The sequence below is a fragment of the Piliocolobus tephrosceles genome, chromosome 18, assembly GCF_002776525.5.
Source record: "Piliocolobus tephrosceles isolate RC106 chromosome 18, ASM277652v3, whole genome shotgun sequence".
Classification (NCBI taxonomy): domain Eukaryota; kingdom Metazoa; phylum Chordata; class Mammalia; order Primates; family Cercopithecidae; genus Piliocolobus; species Piliocolobus tephrosceles.
The window spans coordinates 35,480,887-35,508,192 of NC_045451.1; the positions used below are offsets into that span (position 1 = coordinate 35,480,887).

The 27,306-nt window shown below is 44.7% G+C and overlaps 1 protein-coding gene across 3 annotated transcripts in view; it reads left to right on the top strand.

Moving 5' to 3' along the window:
* Window positions 1–11,574: 11,574 nt before the first annotated feature.
* The window catches only part of ST8SIA5 (ST8 alpha-N-acetyl-neuraminide alpha-2,8-sialyltransferase 5), an 87,641-nt gene continuing 71,909 nt past the window's right edge, over window positions 11,575–27,306 (top strand). For 2 of the 3 annotated variants that reach the window (XM_023207470.2, XM_023207472.2), the window contains exon 1: window positions 11,933–12,365. In XM_023207470.2, coding sequence (XP_023063238.1) covers window positions 12,235–12,365 — 131 coding nt within the window. In that variant the 5' untranslated portion in view covers window positions 11,933–12,234. Of the gene's footprint in view, window positions 12,366–27,306 lie in introns of all 3 variants that reach the window. The other variant, XM_023207471.2, reaches the window with a different exon arrangement.

Consider the following 27,306-nt stretch of genomic DNA (forward strand, 5'->3'; position numbering starts at 1 on the left):
CTGTACGTCACTCTGGACAGGCCCTTGGCCTCCTCTCCTAGGATTATTTGCATGGTAGTCTTATGTTTCCAATGTAAGGAAAGGCTCTGTCCCTTCTAGATAAATGTCTGAACATCTTGGGAAAGATGAGGAGTTTTCCTCTGAACCCCCAAGCTCCACATGCCCACATATCACCCAGCACCCACACTAGGGTCACTGTCCTGTAGTACTTGTTGGTTGATGGCATGGACTGCCTCAGCTTTGCTTATGTTGCCAGGATGGGGCCTGCTCTCCTTGTCCTGCCAGGTGCCCCGTCACTGTCCCTAGGCCCTGGGTGCACACGCTGCCTTTGGCACTAACTGCTCCACATTCTATCTGGCTCTGGAGGGTCCCACACACACTGTGTGGGCAGCTGTTTACTCATTCATTTCTGTAGCTGCTATTAGGCACCACGGGAACTCAGTCCTACTGAAGGGGTTTATTTTTATTAGCAAGTGTCATAAAGTTGGCATTTGTGTGTCTGTTTAGGAAACATTCTGGGAAGGCTGAAATAAATATTGGTGAGGACAACAGTGAATCTTTTAGAGAACCAGGCACCCCTGGGCCAAACAAGAGTCTAAACAGCCACAGGACTGTGGCAGGTCTGGGTCCGGAGGGTCCTGTGCTGCTGCAGCCTCAAAGCCCAGGGTCCAGGCTTTGCTCTGCTCTTGCCCCACTGTGTGATGCTGGGCAAGTCATTTCACCTCTGCAGGCATCATCGTACCAATCTGTGAAACGGAAACAATGAGCATCCCTCGGGAGCTTTCAGAGACCCAAGCAAAGGCATAGAAATGAAAATGCGATGGGTGTATTTGAGCCCCATATTGAGCAGCAGGCACTCTGTAGGCACTCTGGGAAGTACCCAGTCAGCACCTGTGATCCCAGGACAGTGCCTAGGGAGCTGAGAGGGGTTAGGTCTCTTGCTTGGATTCACAAAGCTTGTGAGTAGGTGGGCTGAGATCTAGATCTTGGAGAGCCTGGCTCCAGAGCACATGCTATTTCCACTGCGCCAAAAGGCAAACCAGCCTCAATAAAGCCCACCTCGCTTCCCAGGTCTCCCTGAGACCCTGGGCAGAGGTGGGCAGAAGAGAAGAGGGGGCAAAGACAGACCTGAGGAGAAAAGCAGAGAAAAGGAAAGCATTCCGGATGGGCACATGAAACTGGGAGGAGCACAGGGTGGGTTCTGGGGTATGATGGTTTCTCTCTTTTTTTCTTAGTGGTAATTACATGGGTGTCTTCACTCTGTGATAATTTATGGAGAGCTGTACGTTATGATTTGAGCACTTTTCTGTACATATGTTACACCTTTTTGAAAAGGTTAAAAAGATGGTGATTTTGTAGCATGCGGTTTTGAATCCTAATATATTTTTAAAGTTCATACTCAATTACTTATACAGCTCTCCTCTGCATCCATTCAAATGACATTAAAAATTCTGTTTAAGAATCTGAAAATATCCAGGTAAAATTCCCAAGAGGCTGGGTCAACGGACAGATTTCAGAACTGAAATTCTGGGAATTTCTGACCTTTCCCTGTGGCTGGCAAGCCCCTAGCATGGAACCCGCCACTGTCCATAGGTCCTCCTTCCTTTCCTTCTCCTGCCCAGCAAGATGACTGTCTTCTTCAGCCTCCCTGCACCCAGGCTGACCACCTGACTCATGTTAGCCAATGAGATGTGAGCAGAAGAGTTCTGTGAGACTTTGGAGAATGTCCTTCTTTATCTCTTCCTTCATCTTGTTAACTAGACTAAAACAGGAATTAAAAGAAATTTTAAAATGTGTAAGCAAAAACTCAGTTGTATGTAAAAAACCTCATTCCCCCTGAGGAAAAGAGGTGGAGTCCTTTAAAAATTAACTGCCTGTTTTTCTGTCTGTGGCTAGTGAGCCTTCTCTCTCCCTTTCCAGGCATTGTGAAGACCCTGTTTCTCTAGCTGTGCAGTTGCAAGGTCACTAGACAGACAAACTCAAGTCATAAAACATGTTTTTCCTTGAAAAGTAAGAAATAATGTAATGCATGTCTCAATTGAATAACTGTCTTTGTTTCTGGATTCTGTAATATGCTTTCCCCTGCAGAGATCTCCCCCGGCCCCACGAAATGCTTAAAAGGTAACCTGACTCTTTGTTCAGGGCTCAGTCTTTTAGATGTTAATCTGACTGGGCCGGTGCACCTAAATAATAAATAATAAGTATCCTCCTCAACCCCTCAGTCTCTCTGATTCCTAAATTATCCCATTGCAGGACCTTGGATGTGATGGCTAGAGCTTTAGTGTCCACCTTGGAGCATGAGGACAGGGATACATCTTTGCGATATTAGTGAGCTAAACGGGCCTGGATCATCAAAGACTTTTTAAATGGAGCCTCTCTCCCAGGCTTGGATTTCTTACCCCTGAACACCTGTCACATGGTAAAAAACAACAACACATGTGTATCTTTATATTAAGTCTTGTCATTTTGGAGATTTCTGTCCCTCAAAGCTGAACCTGATTTTAGCTCATGCATGCCCCATGAAAGACATAAAAGCCTTTCCTTGACCTCCTTGGGCCACATGGTCAACCAAGGATCTGATAGAAACCTACTCATTGATGTGTCCAATATTGGGAAATCCGTTGATGTGCCCAATATTGGGAAACCAGGAGGTCATTCACCACCCTGAAAATGCCATTCACCACCCCAAGCGATTAAGCCCTATATGATTGGTGGATAACCCAAGTGGTATGATTTTGGGAAACCCAGGGAGTCTCCCAACTACCTCTTTGACATACATGGTACCCAAAATTCCATCTTTATATATTAACTGATAAGATTATACAACTATGAGGATTCTTACTCAAATACAAGTGATTCTAGGTAGAGATACTGTATCATCACCTCTCACATTAGCATGAAGCCATTTCTCTTAGAATGAGAGACTAAGAACATTTTCTAGATGAATGAGAACTTGGGGGACCATTTAGCCTAGTTGTTTTCAAACTTTGCTGCAGAAAGCCCTTGCATTCTTTGATGGTACCCCCGGGGCTGCCATTTATGAGAAAGGGAATGAGGGCAAGAGGAAGGTCACAGAGTCGGGGTTTGAGGCCAATATTTTAGTGTTACAAAGTTTTAGAAACTGTAGCTCTTTTTTATTTTATAGGCTGAAAATCCAAGGTTGCCAATAGGTTAATGAAGCCTGAATTCAGACAGCCAGTTAGTGGCAGAGTCAGACCTAGAATTCAGGTTTCTGACTTTGGGGCCTGTGCTCTTTCCACAATCCCAGGCTTCCTCAGCATTAGTTTCAGACCTGTATTAAGAAGATGAGATAGTGAGACTCCGAACAGGTGAGTCTTGGTGGGCAGAGAGTGTAGGGGGCGGATCCTGGTCTGGGCTTCAGTGGGGAGAGTCATGGTCAGCAGACAATCCTGGGTACTTGGACTAGTCAAGTGTTGAGGTGAGGAAAGGGAGACCACTGAAGATACCTGACCAAATTAACGAATTTGTTGAGACTCAACATTTGTGAAATTTCATCTATCTAATGTCATAGTAATAATGCTGTTTACCTTACGACTGCATAGCATCACAGTTTTCAAAATGCCCCTACATTTTTACTTTGACCCTCACAAACTCCTACTTTGAGGGATAGGTATTATTTTTCCAGTTTACAGGTGAGAAAACCAGTGCATTAGGGAAGGTAAGTGTCTTTCCTGAGCTCACAGAGTTGTGACATAAAGCATGTCTGCTCCTGACACCCCATTCTGAGCTCTTCCCCCCATCCTACAGCACCTCTCACATTCTAGGACATTGCCAGCCACTTTCTCCAGCCTTCTCACCTCCTTGCAGGTGAACACCAAGGTATTTAGGCAACAAATATAATCTGTTTTCACACTTGTAAGTTGGCTGACCTGTTGCCTGGCTTCTTGCTTTTCCTATGAGCTTCACGATTGTAGTCATAGGTGCTAGCACCAGTAAAAAGAGAGAGAGAAAGTTGTGTGTGTGTGTGTGTGTGTGTGTGTGTGTGTGTGTGTGTGTTGGAGGGATGGGCAGGAGACTGCCACAATTCTGCATATGGTTCCAAAACAACATTTCTGGGATGTTGGAGGAGGACATGTCACCATCCTCTTGTTTTTCTGCCATCAGCACTACTCCTAATCACAGCAACCGTGTTCCATTGAAAGGAGGAAAGGGGAAAATAAGTAGAAGAAAGTGCTGTTCTGGATCATAGAGGACATGCGGGTTGACTCCAAAGTCCATTGCATCTCTGTCCAAGTAGCAGCACTGTGGTTCTGGACTTGACCCCAGCTCCTGGGGAGGGCTTTTAGCCAACTAAGCCAACTATGATGCTATCATCCCCTTGTCAGTAATTGGTTCAGGAACCGAGGCATAAGCCAACCACTGCATGGCATCCGTCTGGTGATTATTATTGGTCTCAGGCTGGAAGAGAATCTTCCCTCCCCTCCTCTCCCTTCCCCTCTGCTCTCTTCTCTCCTGCTATTGTCCCAGTTACAGCTGGCCCCTATCCCCTGACCATGAGGACAGCTCCTCTTAGGCAGAAGCCTATATTGTAGATGGTAGAGCAAAGGAAGGAAAGAAGCTGGGGTCATAGGATACTGATCAGTCAATTGTGGAACCCACCCCTCCTCTAGATTTCCTGATACATGAGATAATAAATTTCTCTATGGTTCCCGTTCCTTTCGTGAAAAGACCTTACTTAACTGACACGCTGACTTTTAGGACATAAGAATTTATTGTCTTCATAAGTGGAGGTGAAATCTCACCAAGCAACCCATGTATTTGTTCAGTTGTCCATGGTGACCCAGGACATGTATTTATGAGACTGTCGGTCAAAGTTAGAGTAGAGTGTATGCATAGAAAGGTCATCCTGTGATCTCCAGGTTCACTTCAAGGATAAATAAAACTGTGCTAACATGTTGATGGTGGATAATAGATTAACATGTTATTTATTAGGCCTTTGTAAATATGACATCTAAACATGGAATGCCTTTTATGGTGACTCTTCAGGGCAATGAGGTGGGACTTCTTGCATGGGCTCTGCATATCACAAAATGTGGAGCAGGAGTTAGCAAGTCTGTGGAGCAACTCTGGCCATTCACATTCATTCTCAATTGACTATGTTTTCACACTACAGTGGTAGAGTTGGGAGTTGCAACAGAACCTGTCTGGGCCACAAAGTTTATGATATTTCTCATCTGGCTCTTTCAGAAAAAGTTGGCTAGTTTCTGGCATTCACCACGGTCTACTTGGCCTGTAAGTAATGGCAATCCAGGAAACTCACAGCACAGCAAGACTAGGCTGTTACATTGATAACTACACTTGTGGACAATGATCTGTTTTCAGGGCTTTCAGGCAGTATACATCAATCTTGTTGTAGCTATTCTTGTAGTTCATATATAAATATTGACATATTAATAGAGGGCAAGACATTTTCTATAAAACAAATCATATTTACATTTATTTCTGTTATAAAATCAGATATGTATTATTTCAGAAAATCATTCTCCACTAGATTGCGTTAAAAATGTTTGAGGATGTGGTTAAGGTGATGGCTACTTATATAATTCTTTACAGTGCTCTGAGTGCAGTTCTAACAGGACACCACCTTTATTACAGTCAGAGAGGATGCTTCAGGTTAAATTTCTCCCATCAGGAACACTAGTATTTAAGAGAAAGCTATCAAAGCCTTTCCCAAGAGCAGAGGTTCCAAAAGGGAGGGGAAGAGAGTGTTATTATACCAGGAACCTATGGAGCAGAGGAGGCTGCAGAGTAACAAAAGGGTATATGTACCAAAAACAAACTCTGCTAACTGCACAGTTTTGCAGTGGACCGGCCTCAACCAAGCTTAACCTATTTCCATGCATCTCAGGTGAATTGAATGATGAAGCACTTAATATGGTGACAGCTTCTATAAAGCAGTAATCATGTTTCTCTACTCTTTTCCTGCTACCCTGGAAGGAGGTAGAGAACTAATTCTCAAGTTGGTACAATAATGTGAGCTCAATAGTAGGGCTGCCTGCCAATGAGGTATGTGGTGGGAAGGGGAGGAGAAGGGAAGGGGTCTGGTCTAATCAGGGAAAACAAAAACAAGCCGGCATCTCCATGCCTTTTCAGTCTTTGCACCTTCAAACTGTGCTCCACTAGCCTGCAGCTTGATTATCTGAAAATGCAAATCTGATATCATTCCCTTACTTAAAATCTTGCAATGGTTTCATGGATAAAATCCCAACTCTCTGTGCTCTGTCTGCCACTCACCCACCCAGCCTAATCTCTCCAACTGTGTTGAGCCGACTGTACCCCATCACCCACTGCCAGCCTCCACCTACAGTACCTCGTCCCACCTTCTTTACCTGGCTAAACGTCCTCACCCATCACAATTCAGGTCAAACACTACCTCCTCTGGAAACCTTCCTTGCCGTTCTGCCTCCTGCCCACTGCCCTCTCTGTCACTATCAATTTGGGTTAGGCAGATCTTTATCCTACTATAGGGCACTGTCTGTCTTCCTCATGGGAATTTAAACTCCCTTCTAGGCACAGACTGTGAATGACTGGTTCTCGTTTCCCTAGTGTGTCACACAATGTCTAGCACATAGTGTCCATTCTAGCCATGTCTATCCAATGTATGGAGCTTTTAGAATTTAGGATGGTGGTTAAATAACACATACTTTGCTGTGGTCATGGTGTTAGGATTTGAAACATCCCTTGGTGCTTCAGAAGTAGATGATCACAGTGGAACACTCATCCCTTTTCTCTTCTCAGGTACCCAAGGAACATTAAACATTTTTAAGCAGCTGTATTTATAGGGCATTCCTTTGAAAGCCTCAGCATTATACAGACCACCAACAAAACACATCTAGGGGCCTGCCCTGGCTTGGAAATTAAAAAATATATTTTCTTAGCTGAATTCATCAAAGGGCAGAACCTGACACAAGTGTTTCTACCCCACAGCCTGGCCTTTAAGGTAAGAAAAGGAGATTCTAGGTCCATTGTGTCCAGCATGTCAACTGAATGTGATCTGAGTGACCTTATTCCAGTGATGCTGTTTCTGGCAAGTACAGGAACATACTGTAGGAGTGTGACGTGCCTGAGGTGCAACAGAATCTTTCTGTATTATGATGCATCAGGTGGTTTATGGATTAATAATAATAATATCTCTACCCTTTGAAACAAACTGGAACAAATGCAAGAGAAGAATATCTGGGAGTGATGCTGAGACAGCAGGAGGATGCTTCTCAGCTTGGAGATATGAAGGCTGAAAGGTGGCTTCATCTCCAGGTTCAAGATTATAAATGATTTTTCATAAATTATATTGGATACAATTTGTACTTCATAAGGGGACAGAACAAGGGGTTTAAATCATTGTTCTGTTATATAATTTATTATAAACAAGACTGATGAAGTAGAGTCTTGTGTCTGCAGTTGACCATGTAATGGCAAAACCCTGGATCTCTGATTGCAAGGTTATAATTGGGGCATTTCTGCACACCTGGCAGCAAGATACCCTCATCAGAGAAAAAGTGTCCCAGAGCCAGGAATCAGCCTCTTGAAGGCCTGGCTTGTTAACATAAATGTAAAGAGGCACAAAAACAGCATGTACTTATCACATACTCCTCGAACACATGGGTGATATGTCACTTACATAATCTGACAGGTTGCAGTTGTGCTGTATGATATAAAAAGTGGCTTTTTAAAACTGGTAGAAACCTCTAACTTTTTGAAAAAGTCTTTCCATTTTATATTTCAGACAATGCTCCCAGCATGAGTAATGCCCATCAGTTATCAGTAATTTAGCAGATGGTGCCAGTGTTGACATTTGTTCTGGCTTAATTGTGCATGAGTGTGTGTTTTAAACAATGATGCAGCTGTCCCCACTCCTGGCAATTAGAATATAAAAATGGTGTTCACTGAATCTGGCATAGTGATCATTTATCCATGTGTTTACTCTTTTGTTTGCAAGGCCTTCTGAGTGTTTGCTGCAATTCTACAATCAGAATATAAATTTGGCTTAAAATGGAACCTAGCTCCATACTGATAGGAACAAAAGGGACTTGAGATCTTAGGCCTCCAGCTCCACTACAGATGCTTGTGAGGTGTTTGTGTGTGTGTTAAAGATACCTCTGATATGAAGATAGAATTAAAATGCCTTTAGGATTAGAAGAGCAGTGTCAGCAGAGACCACTGGCCTATTGCTGATCATGTGCAGAGGATCAAGTGACCAAAATCTATTGTACATAGAGTCTTGCTGCAAAGTTCTAGCCATTCCGAATGCCAGCATCAATCTCATTCACTGCTAATTCATGCAGGAGACCTAACCGTTGACTACCTCCTCAAGGGAGAGTGGATGCCTTTGGAGCTGTTGTTATCCTTCAACTATCTTGGCTCTTGGCTGGGTGGGCTTTTTGCTATTAGGTTAGCCAGTTAGTTTTAGTGTGGGGACAAATTCCTTGTTAGGTCATGGCAAATCTGCATAAAATATCTATTAAAAAATAATTTATCTTCTGGAAAATCTTTGGCAGTAATTGCTAAAGCTGAACATATGTACACTCTCTGACCTTGCAATTTTACTTCTAGAAGTAGATACCAGCAGATATGCATGCATGTTTTCACCCAAAAAACCATGCACCTGAAGGCTGATGGCAGCAACTACCCAGATGTCCATCAGCTGTAGAATGGATAAGTTGTGCCACAGTCATTTGATGGCATACTATATAGCAATAAGATTGAACAAACTATAACTGCACACAAAAGTATTAGTTTTATATTGCACTGAAACATTTTACCACAAACTTAACAGCTTAAAGCAACACACACTTACAGGCTCACAGTTGTATAGGTCTTAAATCTGGGCACAGCATAGCTGGGTTCTCTGCTGAGGGTCCCAACAGCTGAGATCAAGGTGTAGGTGGCTGGAGCTTAGAATCCTCCTTGAAGTATATTCAGGTTGTTAGCAGAAGTCAGTGTCTGCTTCGTGATTGGAGGACTGAGGTCCCCATTTCCTTGCTAGCTGTCAACCAGGAGCCAGTCGCAGCTCCTAGAGGCTGTCTGCATCCTTTGCCTTGTGGACCCCTTCTGTCTTTGATGGAGACAGCAAAGAATTTCCTTCATATCAGTCACTCTCGTGATTCAAATCTCTTTCACCAGAAAGAGCCCAGTCCCTTGTAAGGGCTCCATATGGCCATGCCCACTGAGGACAATTTCCTGATATTACAGCCAACTGATTTAGGTCAATTACATCTGCAAATTCCCTTCACAGCAGTGTCTAGATCAATACCTAGGGGAATGTGTGTACAAGAAGGGGTGAGGAATCTTGGGGGTCATGTTGTAATTCTGCCCACCATATGCAACAACATAGATAAATCTCATAGTAACGTTAAGCAAAAGAAGGCAGACACAAAATAATATATAATGTATAATTGTATGTATATAAAACACAAGAATAGGAAGCACTGATCTTTGGGGTTAGGAGTCAGAACAGTGGTTACTCTTGAGTACATAGTAACCAAAAAGGAACATGAGGGGATTCCTGGAGGCTGATAATTGATCTGTGTGCTGGTTACAGGGGTGTGTTCAGCTTGTGAAAACCCATCGAGCTGAACATTTATGATCTGTGTACTTTTCTGTAAATGCATTATATTGCAATTAAAAAGTTCTTAGGATAATTTGGATTCATTACTTGAAAATAGATTTGTTTTGTTTTTCTAAGAAAGCATGCACTCAAAGACAGTCATCAGAGCCAGCACCTGATGGGGTGGAGAATAAGTAGGAATACAAAGGAAATGACAGTGCCTTGCCTGGAGTGGAGATGATGGTACCCCTCAAACTCTATACTTTAGCACCAAGTAGAGAAAAATTAGTACTGTCAACTTGGAGCCTGTGTGTAGGACCTACCTCATAATTTGGCCCAGTGCAAAGTGAAATGCAAACCCCCTTGTTCAAAAATTGGAAGACAGCAAGAGTGGAGCATTCAGTCAAAATCAGTGGTGGTGGTGGGGACAAATGAACAAGTCCCACTCCCAAGAAACCAGCCTGCCTGTGTGTGTGGGAGAAAGAGCCTCATCTCAGAATCCCAAGACTTGTTGCTAGGTGAGTTACTTTGGGCAAGTATTGCTTTAGCCCCTTCAGCTGTAAAATTGGTTAGCCAGGGGCTAGGAGGTGAAAATTCATTAATACATGCAAGTGAAGCACGTTTTTGTGTGCCAGAAAGCAAACAAATACAGGAATTATTATAATAATGGGGCCCTCTAAATGTTGGAGTTTTTCTTTAATTGGTTAAAAAGCCTACCTGTGACCTTGCAGAGAAATACAGAAACTCTTCATGGATAGCACAGGGGCCACTTCTGCCTTATGAACTAACACAAATCCCGAATTCTTGGTGGTAGCCTTATCATGAGATTTTACTGTGCATTCCTTGATCTTACCAGTTCAAAGAAGAAACTACTAAATGCCAAGGTCTAGAGGGTGTTGGAGTCTGGGCACTTCCCCCATCGAAGTTCTTGTGCTGAGGTTTGAGTTTCGGTCAGGTTCCCGGTTGAATCCCTGATCTGACTCTAGAACCTCCCGGAGTGCCTGCTGGAGCCTGGGAAGAGGCACCCTAGAATCTTCCAACCGGCCTCAGTGGCGAGCGCTGGGGGCACGCGACTCCCAGCGCTTGGAGCCTCTGCGGTGTCAGGATGCCAGGACTGTCGCCTGGCCGGGTTGGGGGGTGGGGACGGTATTTCAGGCTAAGAATTTCTGAAGAGGCACGACGTTCGCATTGCGTTTCCGTGACTATTCTCCCTGACTTGCATTCTGAAGCACGAATCTTTCCGGATGTAGTAACTGACTTCCTAAAGCTTTGGGGGGACTGTGGTCCCCGAAGGCTGCCGGCTGCCTGACCTAAGATTTACGAGTGGTTTCGAGGATGAGACAAGGTCCCAGTGTCTCGGTGACAACAGGGTCTTTGACGAACGGCCGCCGAGTTGCGGCTGGGGAGGGGGAAGAGGCCTGTGGCGGGGTCGGGTAGCCCCTGAATTTCTTCCCTGCAGGAGTTGGGCGCCGGGGGGCGGGCAGGTAGCCCCGCAGGCCATCAGCATGCAGGAGCGGCGCGCGCCGTCCTTGAAGGGCTGCCCGGGCTGACCTTGCTCCGCTTTCTCCGGAGAAATCGCTAGAAGAGCGCGAGGACGCGGCCACGGCGGTGACTCAGTGCCCTGCGCGCCGCACGCAAATGCTCCCTTCCATCAAGTCTAGCTCCGCAGAGGCTGTTTCCTCTTCCTGCCCTCCTTTTTTTTTTTTTTTTTTTTTTGAGACGGAGTCTCGCTCTGTCGCCCAGGCTGGAGCGCAGTGGCGCGACCCGGCTCACTGCAACCTCCGTCTCCCCGTTCAAGCGATTCTTCTGCCTCAGCCTCCGCAGTAGCTGGGACTACAGGCGCGTGCCACCACGCCCGGCCAGTTTTGTTTTTTGTATTTTTAGTAGAGACCGGGTTTCGCCATTTGGCCAGGTTGGTCTCGAACTCCTGACCTTGTGATCCGCCCGCCTCGGCCTCCCAAAGTGCTGGGATTACAGGAGTGAGCCGCCGCGCCCAGCCCCAGGCCTCTTTTTAATTCCAAGATTCAAACCCGGCGTTTTCCGCTCCGCCCCTCCCCCTCCCCACGGCCCGCCTATCATTAGCCAGACTGCACGGGTGTTTTGTACCCTCCCTCCCCCGTCCCTATCGGCAGAACCGAAGGCCAACCTTCGCGATCCCTCGCTGCGGGCCCGGGGATCAGACGTGGCCCGCCCCTGGCAGGGCACTGCGCGCTGGGCAACCGCGATCCGGAGCCGGACTGGAGCGGGCGGTGCGCGGTGCGCCAGGGCGCACGGGGGACGGAGCCCGGGCCCCGCTCCCCATTGGCCACCAACTCGGCGGGAGGGGCCGCCTCCGGCTTGTGGCACCTGGAGTCGCCCCTCCACGGGGAGATCGGCAGCTGCCGGGCACGGGCCCCTGGAGGTAAAGGTACCCGGGGGTGGGGAAGGCCCCGGGCCGCGGCAGAGCTCCCTGCCACTGGCCCTGTCCTGCCTGCCGCCCCAGCGCCTGCGAAGCTTGGATGTCCCCAGGTCCGGCCGCGCCAGCCAGAAACTTTGCCCCGCGAAGTCCCCCGCCTGCCTGACTGCACTGTGAGGCGCCACGTCGGCCGCGCGCCCTGCGGTGCCCCTGAACCCCGCGAGTCATTGCCTGGCCGCCCCGTACCCCGCGCCCGCGGCGCCCGGTCGCCAGGATGCGCTACGCGGACCCCTCGGCCAACCGGGATTTGTTGGGGAACCGAACTTTGCTCTTCATCTTCATCTGCGCCTTCGCCTTGGTGACCTTGCTGCAACAGATCCTGTATGGCAGGAACTACATTAAGAGGTAAGAAAGTCCGTGAGAGGGCGGGATGCACGGAGCCGGCCGGCGAGCCCCTGGGTGCCAGTGGCAGCGGCAGCTTCCGTCACAGCGCCCCGGGGTAAGTGACCGTGGGGTCCGCTCCTAGCCCCGAGCATGGCCGCTTAAGCTTGGGTCACCGCGTTTCCAAGAGCATCCTTGCTCCCAGCTCCCTGCCCAGCGCTAGCTGGAGGGCCCAGGCAACTTTGTTCCACTATGAAAAATGAAGGACAGGATAGAATTCCAGGCAACCAGGCTGACGATAAATCCATTTAATACCAGAGAGACCGCATGGATCAGAGCGGTGTCCTCCAAACCCACAGTTCTATGGCCATTTGTTTGGACTCCGGGGTCGGAGGGCTCAAAATTGTATAGATTATTTATTTATTTATTACCTCTCGAGTCCTGAACTTTCGTAAGGACCCTTGGGAAAAAAAAGCATTTTCACCTCCAGGAGCTTCGGGTTAGGTGGCGGTTGTAGTGGGCTGTGCGACAGGGATAGTGATAATGAAGTCTTATAATCCAATAGCCACTGGATCTGTGAAACTCAACAACGTGATTCCTTCTGAAACAGATGGCTTTTTTTTTTTTTTTCTCATCCTCAGCGCAAAAGGTCAGAGCTGCAGTAGAAGTTAACCCCTCATTGGGCTCTCCCCCTACTCCACCCCAATCCACAGTTAAACTCCAAAAGAAAGAGCAGCAGGAGGTGTTACTCAGAAATTCAATTCGGGCACAGCCTCAGTCTCTCTGTTTGCAGAAGATACACTGAAATGCCAGCCACTTCCTTCTGCCGGCTCTTCTGGCTTAAGGGAAACACTTGGGGTTTCTCTGCCTGGTTTGGGGGATTAGGGGAGGTTCCTGCTCTAGGATACACCCATATCAGAGCCTCTCTTGGAAAGAGCGCTCTCTCCCAGCTGCTGGGGTGTTTTTTTCTTTGCTGCTAGTGCCTCCTTACTCATACCGCCCATCCCCCAGGTTGATAGGAAAAAAAATGTCTCTCTAGCTAAGTAAGCATCCCACCTTCTTCTCTAAACTTCCCCATAACAAAACAGCTCTCTTCTCATCCTTTGGGTTCTACATCAGGTATGGGTGCTCCCAGTCTGGGCTGCCCACGAGGATGGGCAGGTGAGGATCGCTGCTGGGTGTGGCTCTACAGTGGAAAAGCTGAGCACTTAAGCTGTTATCCCCTCCTTGTAACTCCCCCAGAGCTGGGGAGTAATGAGACACCTTTTTCTGAACATTTGTTTACGGCCAGTCGCTGCCCCGAACCTTCCCAGGGAGCGTTCCCGGGTTGGTGGCAGCTCCTGAGTGCTGTCTGGCACTGGTGGCTTTAAAGACCATCTTCGGAGCCTCCTGGCTTCTTGGATCTGATTGGGCCTGCCTCTTCTTTCGGTTACTGCTGCCCCTGAGATGATCCTGTGCAAGGACAACTGGGTCCCCCACGGCTTGCTGCAGCCCTGCAGGCCGATTGCCTGCTGCCATCTTGGCCCTTGCTCTTCAGCAGGGCTGCTCTGGATTCCTGCCCCCTGCCGGCACCTCCCCAAAGTTGCTGGGGCTGCTGGGATTCCTTCTGCCCTGTCAACGGGGGGAAAGCATAACCGCCTATGGCAATGCCAACCAAACTACTACCTGCTTGCTCTGGCAAGTCCTCCCTGGTCTTGGGTGGGTGGGCTAGCTGCCAGGAGTTCAGCAGGCACACAAGGTGCTTCCCTTCCTCCCTCACAGAGACCCTGACCCCCTAAATTGCATAGATGCTATCTTGCAGGCCTCATTCTAGAGACTGAACCCAATCAACCAAGCAAAACCTGTATAGACCTGATCCTGGAAGCGTGCCTGTAGATAAGGGTCTGTAAAGAAGGAGATGATGTGGTCTTGGTGCTCAGAGGACTCGAAGTCTATTTGGGGCAACAAAATAGCCACAAATGAAATAGAAAGTGAATGTTAAACTGTCTGAGAAGAGAGGCACTCATAGGCTGGAGAAGTTAGGCAAGACTGTGCCCAGAGGAAGTTGAACTTGAGTGGGCCTTGAAGGAAGGGTAAGATTTGAGGGTGGGGGCAGGGGGCATGCACATCCAAAAAGTGGGCAGGAGCAAAGATGCAGAGATGCAAATGTGTCACAATTTCCTCCCGTCTCTCCCACACCTGGCCCTACCTACACTGCAGCACTTGACTTAATCATTGATTAGTCCTGATCTTGAATTGGGTGTGGCTGCCACATCAGTGTCACCCCTAGCACCTGCTCACCTATCTTATTTCCTCCATATATCATGATTGTAATGAGCTGGCCTGATGTGATTATCAGCAGCCTGTCTCCGGTCTACAAACACTTAACCAGTGTTCTTCAAGCAGAGGATCTGGGAGGGCCTGAATCAGAACCAACTGGAGGACCACTGAAATGCAGACTCCTGAGCCCCTGAATCTGACTGTCTAGGGGAGGGATCTACTAACCTGCCTTTGTAGCAAGCTCCCCAGGCAATCTGCAATCTGCAAGCTGCAACAAGCTCCTCCTGCTGCTCTAGACCAGTGGTTCTCAATCCCCTATTCTCCACAGCAGTGTTTGGAGACTTCTGTGGTGTTCACACTGGGGAGAGGAGAGTGCTGCTGCATGCACTGGGATGAGACCAAAGGTGTTGTAAAGATCCTATAATGCATAGTTTGCCCCCCACAACAAAGAATTTTCCAGCCCTAAACCTCAGTAGTAGCTGAGGTTGAGAAACTCTGCTCCAGACCGAAAGTTCCATGAGGTGGGGATTTGCTCTTTTTTTTGTTTTTGTTTTTGAGACGGAGTTTCTCTGTGTCACCCAGGCTGGAGTGCAGTGATTTCGGCTTACTGCAAGCTCCGCCTCTCTAGTTCACGCCATTCTCCTGCCTCAGTCTTGCGAGTAGCTGGGACTACAGGCGCCTGCCACCACGCCCGGCTAATTTATTTGTATTTTTTTAGTAGAGACAGGGTTTCATCTTGTTAGCCAGGATGGTCTGGATTTCCTGACCTCGTGATCCACCCGCCTCGGCCTCCCAAAGTGCTGGGATTACAGGCATGAGCCACTGCGCCCGGCCGATTTGCTCTGTTTTGTTCCCAGCTGCACTGTGAACACCAAATGTGTCCAGCACGTAAGAAGTTCTCAATAAATATTGGATAATGAGTAAATAATTGAAGGTAGGACTATGTGTGTGTACACAGGGATTGTAACTGGAAGAGACACAATGAAGAAATGGATACAACTGATGTGAGGGAAGGAAGGGACGAAGGGGGCAGATGTAACAGTGGGTCATTAGCCTCAGCAAAGTGTTTTGAAGATTGAGAAGAACAATTTGCATTTGGTTCATTGGGCCATTGGGAGCAGTGTTTGGCCCTCGGGTAGGGTAATGGCAGGATAAAAGTCCCCTAGGAAGGACATTAGCTGGGCCTTCCACAGGAAGAGTTAAAGAGGTGGAAAGGCTGGGAGATACTCTCATAGCCCATTGAAAGGGAGAAGAACTTGTTGCAGGGAGCAGGTCCACTTCAGAGGCAGGGGATTCCTGAAGGCTGCCATTGTTTGCTTCTGTGCTGAGCTGGTGCAATGCCACCTCCCAAAGAGTTCAGGGATACAGCAATGGCAGGCTCTTTCAGGGAGAATTCAGTGACAGCCCACAGCAAATGGCAGTGGGGCTGTGAGTCGATGTGTGCTTACTTCTTTGGACCCTGGGCGCTCCCTGTGCTCTGCAACGGGAGCTTTTGGGAGGACCCTACTGAGAGCAGTCAGAACTCTGGGGGTCCATTTGCAGCACCTACCTTGGTCAGGAAGGGAGAAGGCTGGGCGGTGCAGGTGGCTTAGTGGGCTCAGTGTCTCTAATGGAGAAAACATGCACTATGTGAATGAGGAGAAAAAGACAAGAAACAAAGTTGTGAACATTCCCCTTGATGCTCTTGGGTTCTCCATGTCTGTTTTTGATTGATTGAACAAATACTTCATGCAAATTTACTCTTTAAGTGCTGAGGATACAATGGTGTGCAAGTCAGGCACAGTCCTGGGTCTCCAAGGAGCCCGTGGCATTGGGAAGACAGAAGGGCATGCAACTGATACATGAGCCATGCCTAGAGGAATGGATGAGGGACTCTAAAAACAAGGGAGAGGGAGCCAGAGCAAATCACTGTGTTTCAAGGTACATGGAGGCATTTGAAGGGGTCTTCAAGAAAGGGGAGTGATCCACAGGCATAGGCAGAGGTGAAAGGAAGGGGAATGAAATCGAGTTTGAGCAAGGATTGACAAGTGCTGGCAAGAGTTGAGTGAATCTGCATGACTCGGGTTAGAGCTATATTGCTGGGGGCAGAGTGAGGCAGGCAGGGCCCAATTCCTGAGAAGAAAGTAGGGACCCTGTGAGGAGGATGTGTCTTGGGGAGGGAGCGGGGAGGGTGACAGCTGTGGGTCTGGATCCTCGTGCATAGAGCTACCCAGAACTGCGCAGGGAAGAGCCAGACTTGTAATGTAGATTTAGAGTCACCAACCACTGACATCAGTGTTTTTCAAACTTTTATGATTGGAAAGCACGATATGGTATATGTTATAGCCGGGGACCTTGAACACAGCTATGTACACACTCAACTGAAACACTTTGTGAAACAATACTTGGCCTTATTACGAGAAATGCACTCTAATGTTTTCTATTTTACTTCATTTAAAAAATCCATTCGCCATGTGCGGTGGCTCACACCTGTAATCCCAGCACTTTGAGAGGACTAGGTGGGTGGATCACGAGGTCAGGAGTTTGAGGCCAGCCTGACCAACATGGTGAAACCCTATCTCTACTAAAAATACAAAAATTAGCTGGGTGTGGTGGCACGCACCTGTAATCCCAGCTACTCAGGAGGTGAAGCACAAGAATCATTTGAAACTGGGAGGCGGAGGTTGCATTGAGCCGAGATGGCACCACTGCACTCCAGCCTGGGTGACAGAGCGAGACTCCGTCTCAAAAAAATAAATAAATAAATAAAATAAAATAAAATAAAATAAAATAAATCCATTCTATTTCATTAAAAAATACAATGGAATATTGGCCTTAAAAAGAAAGGAAGTTCTGAAATGTGCTACAACATGGATGAACACAACCATTTCACTTGTGTTAAGTGAAATAAGCCAGGCACAAAAGGACAAATACTCTATTATTCCAATTATATGAGAGACCTAGAGTAGTCAAATTCATAAAGACAGAAAGTAGAATGGTGGTTCCTGGGGTCTGGGTGTGGAATGGGGAGTCATCTTTTAATGGGTATGGAGTTTCAGTTTGGAAAGATGAGAAAGTATTGGAGATGGATGGTGGTGATGGTAGCACAGCAAGGTGAATGTACTTAATTACATTCAACTGTAGACTTAAAAATGGTTAAAATGGTAAATTTTGTTATTGTGTATTTTACAATCCATTGGGTTGAAACCCTTAATCAGAAAAACACTGGTGTGAGCACTGGGATTGAATGAGTCACCAAAGACAGAGCAGAGTGGAAAATGACAATGGCTCTGGGTGCAAAGGAGAGCCTTGAAGGATGTCTGCACCTATAAGGGATCGAGAGAGGACAGCTGGCTCTGGAAACCGAGGCTGGAGAGAGGTGGAAGGGAATGAGGAGAGGGAGGTGTTAAGGAAACCAAGGGATGAGGGTGTCAGAGTGAGAGTGGCCAGCTGTGGCATGCCGGGAAGAGGGCTGGGGTGGGATAGGATTGAGGTGTCCGCTGGGTTGGCAGTAGAGGCAAAGACAGTTTGGGAGAGAAGAGTGGAGACAGGATCCTGTTTCAGTGGGCAGGGAGTGAGTGGGGAAAGAGAATGTAGAGACGGGGAGTGCAGATTACCCTTTCTAGGTGTCACTGCTGAGAACAGAAAGTGTTAAAAGAAAGATTTTCCACAATGAGGGGCATGGAAATTGTCTCCTCTTCTTTTAAGTACCGCACTGACCCCAATCCCCTTTGTTAGTGCTGAAATCTTCATATAAGCTCACAGCCCTAGAGTATTATGACTTCAGGTGTTTTTAACAAAGGGACAGTAAAGGGCAATGTTTATTTAATAGTAGAAAGAAAGGACATGGTAGATTTTAATAATCTGGTCTCAGTCCATCTTTTAAACTTAATCGCAGGAAAACAAAATAACCATGGGCCTTGAATGTCTTCCCGTGTCTTTCAGTGGAGTTTTATAATTCTCCATAAAAAGTTTGAATGTTTTCTGTTAGATTTATGTCTTAGTTTGTTTGGCCTTCTATAACAAATTACCATAGATTGGGTAGTTTAAGCAACAAATGTTTGTTTCTCACTGTTCAAGAGGCTGAAAGTTCAAGATCAAGGTGCTAGCATGGTTGGGTTCTGGTGAGGGCCCTCCCACAGGTTGCACACTTCTTGTTTCCTCATGTGGGGATGAAAGAGAGGGAGCTAAGTCTCTGGCCTTGTCTTAGGTGGGCACCAATCCCATTCGTGACTGCTCCACTCTCTGACCTAATCATCCCCCCAAAACTCCACCTCCAAATACCATTGCCTTGGGATTCGATTTCAACATAGGAATTTTGGGGGGACACAAACAATTATTTAGTCCATGACAATTCATGTCTAGCTACATAGTTTTTAACTATTTAAAAACTATATAAAGTGTTTACTATTATACAGATTATCTTTAAAAATGTTATATTTTCTAACCGTTTATAGCTGCTATATAGAAATAAATTTGATTTTTTGTGTATTAATTTTATAATCAGCAACTTTGATTATGCACATACTGATAATAGTTTGTAGATTATCTGGGGATTTCTATGTAGACATTTTTCTTTCTTTAATTACTACCATTATACCTTAATATATAGTTCTTGTTTTACTGTAGTGGCTAGGACCTTCGACATAATATTCAATAAAAGTGTCATAGTGAACATCCTCGTCTTAGTCCTCACCGTTTTCTTCTTTCTTTTTTTGACAGCTTTATTGAAATAAAATTTACCCACTTAAAGTGTACAGTTAAATGGCTTTTAATATATTCATACAGTTGCACATCTACCACCACAGTCAATTTTAGGATGTTTTCATTACTCTACAAAAGAAATCCTGTACCCCTTACCCATCACTTCCCAGACCCCCATCCCTCCTGGTCCTAGGAATGAAAAAACACACTAACCTGTTTTCTGTCTCTCTAGATTTTCCTGTTTTGAGCATTTAATATAAATGGAATCATATGCTACGTTGTCCTATGTGATTGACATCTTGCACTAAGCAGAATGTTTTCAAGGTTCATCCATGTCATATCATGTATCAGTACTTCATTTATTCTTATTGCAGAATAATATTTCATTGTATGGATAGACTAAATTCTGTTTCTCTGTTCTTCAACTCATAGACATTTGAATTGTTTTCACCATTATGTTAAGTTTTTGTGTGGACATAGATTTTAATTTCTCTTGGGTTTATACCTGTGAGTAAAACATATGGTAACTCTGTGTTTGCCATTTGATGAACTGCCAGCGTTCTCTGAGGTGGCTGTATCATTTTACATTTTCTCCAGCATTGTATAAGGGTTCCAATTTCTCTACATCCTTGGCAACACTTTTATTATCTTTTTTTGGATTATAGCCATCTCAGTGGTTTTGAGGTGATGTCTCACTGTGGTTTTGATTTTGCATTTCTCTGATGACTAATGATGTGGAGCATCTTTTTATGTGCTTATTAGCCATTTGTATATCTTCTTTGGAGAAATATCTATTTAGATTCTTTGCCTTTTTTGTTTGTTTGCTTGTTTGTTTTTTGTTTTTTTAGAGTGAGTTTTGCCCAGGCTGGAGTGCAATGGCGTGATCTCAGCTCACTGCAACCTCTGCCTCCCGATTTCAAGTGATTCTCCCACCTCAACCTCCTGAGTAGCTGGGATTACAGGCATGCACCACCACGCCTGGCTAATTTTTGTATTTTTAGTAGAGATAGGGTTTCACCATGTTGGCCAGGCTGGTCTCGAACTCCTAATCTCAGGTGATCTGCCCTTCCCGGCCTCCCAAAGTGCTGGGATTACAGGAATGAGCCACCACGCCCAGTCAGCCACCGTGCCCAGCCCTGTTGCCTATTTTTATTTTTATTTATTTATTTATAAATTATACTTTTAAGTTCTAGGGTACATGTGCACAACGTGCAGGTTTGTTACATAGGTATACATGTGCCATGTTGGTTTGCTGCACCCATCAACTCATCATTTACTTTAGGTATTTCTCGTAATGCTATCCCTTCCCCAGCCCCTACCAACCCCCTGACAGGTCCCAGTGTGTGATGGTCCCTGCCCTGTATCCAGGTGTTCTCACTGATCAATTCCCACCTATGAGTGAGAACATGTGGTGTTTGGTTTTCTGTCCTTGTGATAGTTTGCTTAGAATGATGGTTTCCAGCTTCATCCATGTCCCTGCAAAGGACATGAATTCATCCTTTTTTATGGCTGCATAGTATTCTATGGTGTATATGTGCCACAATTTCTTAATCCAGTCTATCATTGATGGACATTTGGGTTGGTTCCAACTCTTTGCTACTGTGAATAGTGCCACAATAAACATACGTGTGCATGTGTCTTTATAGTAGCATGATTTATAATCCTTTGGGTATATACCCAGTAATGGGATCGCTGGGTCAAATGGTATTTCTAGTTCTAGATCCTTGAGGAATCACCACACTGTCTTCCACAATGGTTGAACTAATTTACACTCCCACCAACAGTGTAAAAGTGTTCCTATTTCTCCACATCCTCTCCAGCATCTGTTGTTTCCTGACTTTTTAATGATCGCCGTTCTAACTGGTGTGAGATGGTATCTCATTGTGGTTTTGATCCGGATTTCTTTTTTTTTGTTTGAGATGGAGTCTCGCTGTGTCGCCCAGGCTGGAGAGCGGTGGCATGCTCTCAGCTCACTACAAGCTCCACCTCCTAGGTTCATACCATTCTCCTGCCTCAGCCTCCCAAGTAGCTGGGACTATAGGCGCCTGCCACTATGCCTGGCTAATTTTTTGTATTTTTAGTAGAGACGGGGTTTCACCATGTTAGCCAGGATGGTCTTGATCTCCTGACCTCGTGATCCGCCTGCCTCGGATTCCCAAAGTGCTGGGATTACAGGTGTGAGCCACCGCGCCTGGCCCTTGATCTGGATTTCTCTGATGACTAGTGGTGATGAGCATTTTTTCATGTGCCTGTTGGCTGCATAAATGTCTTTTTTTGAGAAGTGTCTGTTCATATCCTTTGCCCACTTTTTGATGGGATTGTTTGTTTTTTTCTTGTAAATTTGTTTAAGTTCTTTGTAGATTCTGGATATTAGCCCTTTGTCAGATGGGTAGATTGCAAAAATTTTCTCCCGTTGTGTAGGTTGCTTGTGCACTCTGATGGTAGTTTATTTTGCCGTGCAGAAGCTCTTTAGTTTAATTAGATACCATTTGTCTATTTTGGCTTTTGTTGCCATTGCTTTTGGTGTTTTAGTCATGAAGTCCTTGCCCATGCCTATGTCCTGAATAGTATTGCCTAGGTTTTCTTCTAGGGGTTGTATGGTTTTAGGCCTAATATTTAAGTCTTTAATCCATCTTGAATTAATTTTTGTATAAGGTGTAAGGAAGGGATCCAGTTTCAGTTTCCTACATATGCCTAGCCAGTTTTCCCAGCACCATTTATTAAATAGGGAATCCTTTCCCCATTTCTTGTTTTTCTCAGGTTTGTCAAAGATTAGATGGTTGTACATGTGTGGTGTTATTTCTGAGGCCTCTGTTCTGTTCCGTTGGTTTATATATCTGTTTTGGTACCGTGCTGTTTTGGTTACTGTAGCCTTGTAGTATAGTTCGAGGTCAGGTAGCATAGTGCCTCCAGCTTTGTTCTTTTGTCTTAGGATTGTCTTGGCAATGCAGGCTCTTTTTTGGTTCCATATGAACTTTAAAGTCGTTTTTTCCAATTCTGTGAAGAAAGTTGTTGGTAGCTTGATGGAGATGGCATTGAATCTATAAATTACTTCAGACAGTATGGCCATTTTCACGATATTGATTCTTCCTATCCATGAGCATGGAATGTTCTTCCATTTGTTTGTGTCTTCTTTTATTTCGTTGAACAGTGGTTTGTAGTTCCCCTTGAAGAGGTCCTTCACATCCCTTGTAAGTTGGATTCCTAGGTATTTTATTCTCTTTGAAGCAATCGTGAATGGGAGTTCATTCGTGATTTGGCTCTCTGTTTGTCTGTTATTGGTGTATAAGAATGCCTGTGATTTTTGCCCATTGATTTTGTATCCTGAGACTTTGCTGAAATTGCTTATCAGCTTAAGGAGATTTTGGGCTGAGATGATGGGGTTTTCTAAATACACAATCATGTCATCTGCAAATCGGGACAATTTGACTTCCTCTTTTCCTAATTGAATACCCTTTATTTCTTTCTCTTGCCTGAATGCCCTGGCCAGAACTTCCAACACTATGTTGAACAGGGGTGGTGAGAGAGGGCATCCTTATCTTGTACCGATTTTCAAAGGGAATGCTTTGCCGAGACCAGCTCGGTCAGGGAGACCTTAATCTAGCGGCGCTAGAGGAATTAAAGACACACACACAGAAATATAGAGGTGTGAAGTGGGGAATCAGGGGTCTCACAGCCTTCAGAGCTGAGAGCCCCAAACAGATTTACCCACATATTGATTAACAGCAAATCAGTCATTAGCTTTGTTTTTGTAGATATTAAATTAACTAAAAGTATCCTTTGTGGGAAACCAAGGGATGGGCCGAATTAACTGTAGCAGGAACATGCCCTTAAGACACAGATCGCTCATCCTAATTGTTTGTGGCTTAAGAATACCTTTAAGTGGTTTTCCACCCTGGGCGGGCCAGGTGTTCCTTGCCCTCACTCCTGTGAATCCACAACCTTCCAGCTTGGGCGTTAGGGCCATTATGGACATATCACAGTGCTGCAGAGATTTTATTTATGGCCAGTTTTGGGGCCAGTTTATGGCCAGATTTTGGGAGGCTTGCCCCCAACAATGCTTCCAGTTTTTGCCCATTCAGTATGATATTGGCTGTGGGTTTGTCATAAATAGCTCTTATTATTTTCAGATACGTTCCATCAATACCTAGTTTATTGAGAGTTTTTAGCATGAAAAGCTGTTTATGTGATGGATTATGTTTATTGATTTGCATATTTGAACCAGCCATGCATCCCAGGGATGAAGCCCACTTGATCATGGTGGATAAGCTTTTTGATGTGCTGCTGGATACGGTTTGCCAGTATTTTGTTGAGGATTTTTGCATCAATGTTCATCAGGGATATTGGTCTAAAATTCTCTTTTTTTGTTGTGTCTCTGCCAGGCTTTGGTGTCAGGATGATGCTGGCCTCATAAAATGAGTTAGGGAGGATTCCCTCTTTTTCTATTGATTGGAGTAGTTTCAGAAGGAATGGTACCAGCTCCTCCTTGTACCTCTGGTAGAATTTGGCTGTGAATCTGTCTGGTCCTGGACTTTTTTTGGTTGGTAGGCTATTAATTATTGCCTCAATTTCAGAGCCTGTTATTGGTCTATTCAGAGATTCAGCTTCTTCCTGGTTTAGTCTTGGGAGGGTGTATGTGTCCAGGAATTTTTTCATTTCTTCTAGATTTTCTAGTTTATTTGCGTAGAGGTATTTATAGTATTCTCTGATGGTAGTTAGTATTTCTGTGGGATTGGTGATGATATCCCCTTTATCATTTTTTGTTGCACCTATTTGATTCTTCTCTCTTTTTTTCTTTATTAGTCTTGCTAGCTGTCTATCAATTTTGTTGATCTTTTCAAAAAACCAGCTCCTGGATTCATTGATTTTTTGAAGGGTTTTTTGTGTCTCTGTCTCCTTCAGTTCTGCTCTGATCTTAGTTATTTCTTGCCTTCTGCTAGCTTTTGAATGTGTTTGCTCTTGCTTCTCTAGTTCTTTTAATTGTGATGTTAGGGTGTCGATTTTATATCTTTCCTGCTTTCTCTTGTAGGTATTTAGTGCTATAGATTTCCTTCTACACATTGCTTTAAATGTGTCCCAGAGATTCTGTTACATTGTGTCTTTGTTCTCATTGGTTTCAAAGAACATCTTTATTTCTGCCTTCATTTCATTATTTACCCAGTTGTAATTCAGGTGCAGGTTGTTCAGTTTCCATGTAGTTGTGCAGTTTTGGGTGAGTTTCTTAATCCTGAGTTCTAATTTGATTGCACTGTGGTCTGAGAGACAGTTTGTTGTGATTTCCATTCTTTTACATTTGCTGAGGAGCACTTTACTTTCAACTATGTAGTCAATTTTAGAATAAGTGCAATGTGGTGCCGAGAAAAATGTATATTCTGTTGATTTGGGGTGGAGAGTTCTGTGGATGTCTACTAGGTCTGCTTGGTGCAGAGCTGAGTTCAATTCCTGGATATCCTTGTTAACCTTCTGTCTTGTTGATTTGTCTAATAATGACTGTGGGGTGTTAAAGTCTCCCATTATTATTGTGTGGGAGTCTAAGTCTCTTTGTGGGTCTCTAAGGACTTGTTTTATGAATCTGGGTGCTCCTGTATTGGGTGCATATATATTTAGGATAGTTAACTCTTCTTGTTGAATTGATCCCTTTACCATTATGAAATGGCTCTTTTGATCTTTGATGGTTTAAAGTCTGTTTTATCAGAGACTAGGATTGCAACCCCTGCTTTTTTTTGTTCTCCATTTGCTTGGTAGATCTTCCTCCATCTCTTTATTTTGAGCCTATGTGTGTTTCTGCATGTGAGATGGGTCTCCTGAATACAGCACACTGATGGGTCTTGACTCTATCCAATTTGCCAGTCTGTGTCTTTTAATCGGGGCATTTAGTCCATTTACATTTAAGGTTAATATTGTTATGTGTGAATGTGATCCTGTCATTATGATGTTAGGTGGTTATTTTGCCTGTTAATTGTTGCAGTTTCTTCCTAGCATCAATGGTCTTTACAATTTGGCATGTTTTTGCAGTGACTGGTACCAGTTGTTCCTTTCCATGTTCAGTGCTTCCTTCAGGAGCTCTTGTAAGGCAGGCCTGGTGGTGACAAAATCTCTGAGCATTTGCTTGTCTGTAAAGAATTTTATTTCTCCTTCACTTATGAAGCTTAGTTTGGCTGGATATGAAATTCTGGATTGAAAATTCTTTTCTTTAAGAATGTTGAATATTGGCCCCAACACTCTTCTGGCTTACTTGTAGGGTTTCTACTGAGAGGTCTGCTGTTAGTCTGATGGGCTTCCCTTTGTGGATAACCTGGTCTTTCTCTCTGGCTGCCCTTAACCTTTTTCCCTTCATTTCAACCTTGGTGAATCTGACAATTTTGTGTCTTGGGGTTGCTCTTCTCGAGGAGTATCTTTTTGGTGTTCTCTGTATTTCCTGAATTTGAATGTTGGCCTGCCTTACTAGGTTGGGGAAGTTCTCCTGGATAATATACTGCAGAGTATTTTGCAGCTTGGTTCCATTCTACCCCTCACTTTCAGGTACACCAGTCAAACGTAGATTTGGTCTTTTCACATAGTCCCATATTTCTTGGAGGCTTTGTTCATTTCTTTTTACTCTTTTTTCTCTAAACTTGTCTTCTCACTTTATTTCATTAATTTGATCTTCAATCACTGATACCTTTTCTTCCACTTGATCGAATTGGCTATTGAAGTTTGTGCATGTGTCACGAAGTTCTTGTACCATGGTTTTCAGCTCTATCAGGTCATTTAAGGTCTCTCTACACTGTTTATTCTAGTTAGCCATTTGTCTAATCTTTTTTCAAGGTTTTTAACTTCCTTGCGATGGGTTAGAACATGCTCCTTTAGCTTGGAGAAGTTCGTTATTACCAACCTTCTGAAGCCTACTTCTGTCAACTCATCGAAGTCATTCTCCGTCCAGCTTTGTTCCGTTGCTGGCGAGGAGCTATGATCCTTTGGAGGAGAAGAGGCGCTCTGGTTTTTAGAATTTTCAGCTTTTCTGCTCTGGCTTCTCTTCATCTTTGTGGTTTATCTTTGGTCTTTGATGTTGGTGACCTACAGATGGGTGAAGATGTCCCTTTTGTTGATGTTGATGCTATTCCTATCTGTTTGTTAGTTTTCCTTCTCACGGGTCCCTCAGCTGCAGGTCTATTGGAGTTTGCTGGAAGTCCACTCCAGACACTGTTTGCCTGGGTATCACCAGCAGAGGCTGCAGAACAGCAAATATTGCTGCCTGATCCTTTCTCTGGAAGCTTCGTCCCAGAGGGGCACCTGCCTGTATGAGGGGTCTGTCGGCCCATACTGGTAGGTGTCTCCCAGTCAGGCTACACGGGAGTCAGGGACCCGCTTGAGGAGGCAGTCTGTCCGTTCTCAGAGATCAAAGCTGGGAGAACCACTGCTCTCTTCAGAGTTGTCAGACAGGGACGTTTAAGTCTGCAGATGTTTCTGCTTCCTTTTTTTCAGCTATGCCTTGCCCACAGAGGTCCCTTTGCCTATTTTTAAAGTGGATTATTTTACTTTTTCTTATTGAATTGTAAGAGTTCTTTATTTATTTCAAGTATAAGTCACTTATCAGGTACGTGATTTGCAAAACATGTCTTTTTACTTTTTTGGTGGTCCTTTGAAGCACAGAAGTTTTACATTTTGATGAAGTCCAATTTTTCTTTTTTTTGTTGTTGTTGATTACTTGTGCTTTAGGTGTCATATCTAAGGAACCATTGCCTAATCCAACATCACAAAGATTTACACTTAAACTTTTTAAAAAGTGTTATATAGTTTTAGCTCTGCCATTGAGATCTTTGACCCATTTTTAGTTAATTTTTGCATATGCTATGATTAATCCTAATTGTAAAGGGAATGTTAAAAAAGTGTCATCATTGAATATGTTTGCTCATTTTTTAAAGATATCTTCTAATAGGTAAAGTTCCATACATTTGTAGAATGTGTTAAAAGTTTTTTTTTTTATTTTGAAAATTTTATTTATTTATTTATTTATTTATTTATTTATTTATTTATTTATTTA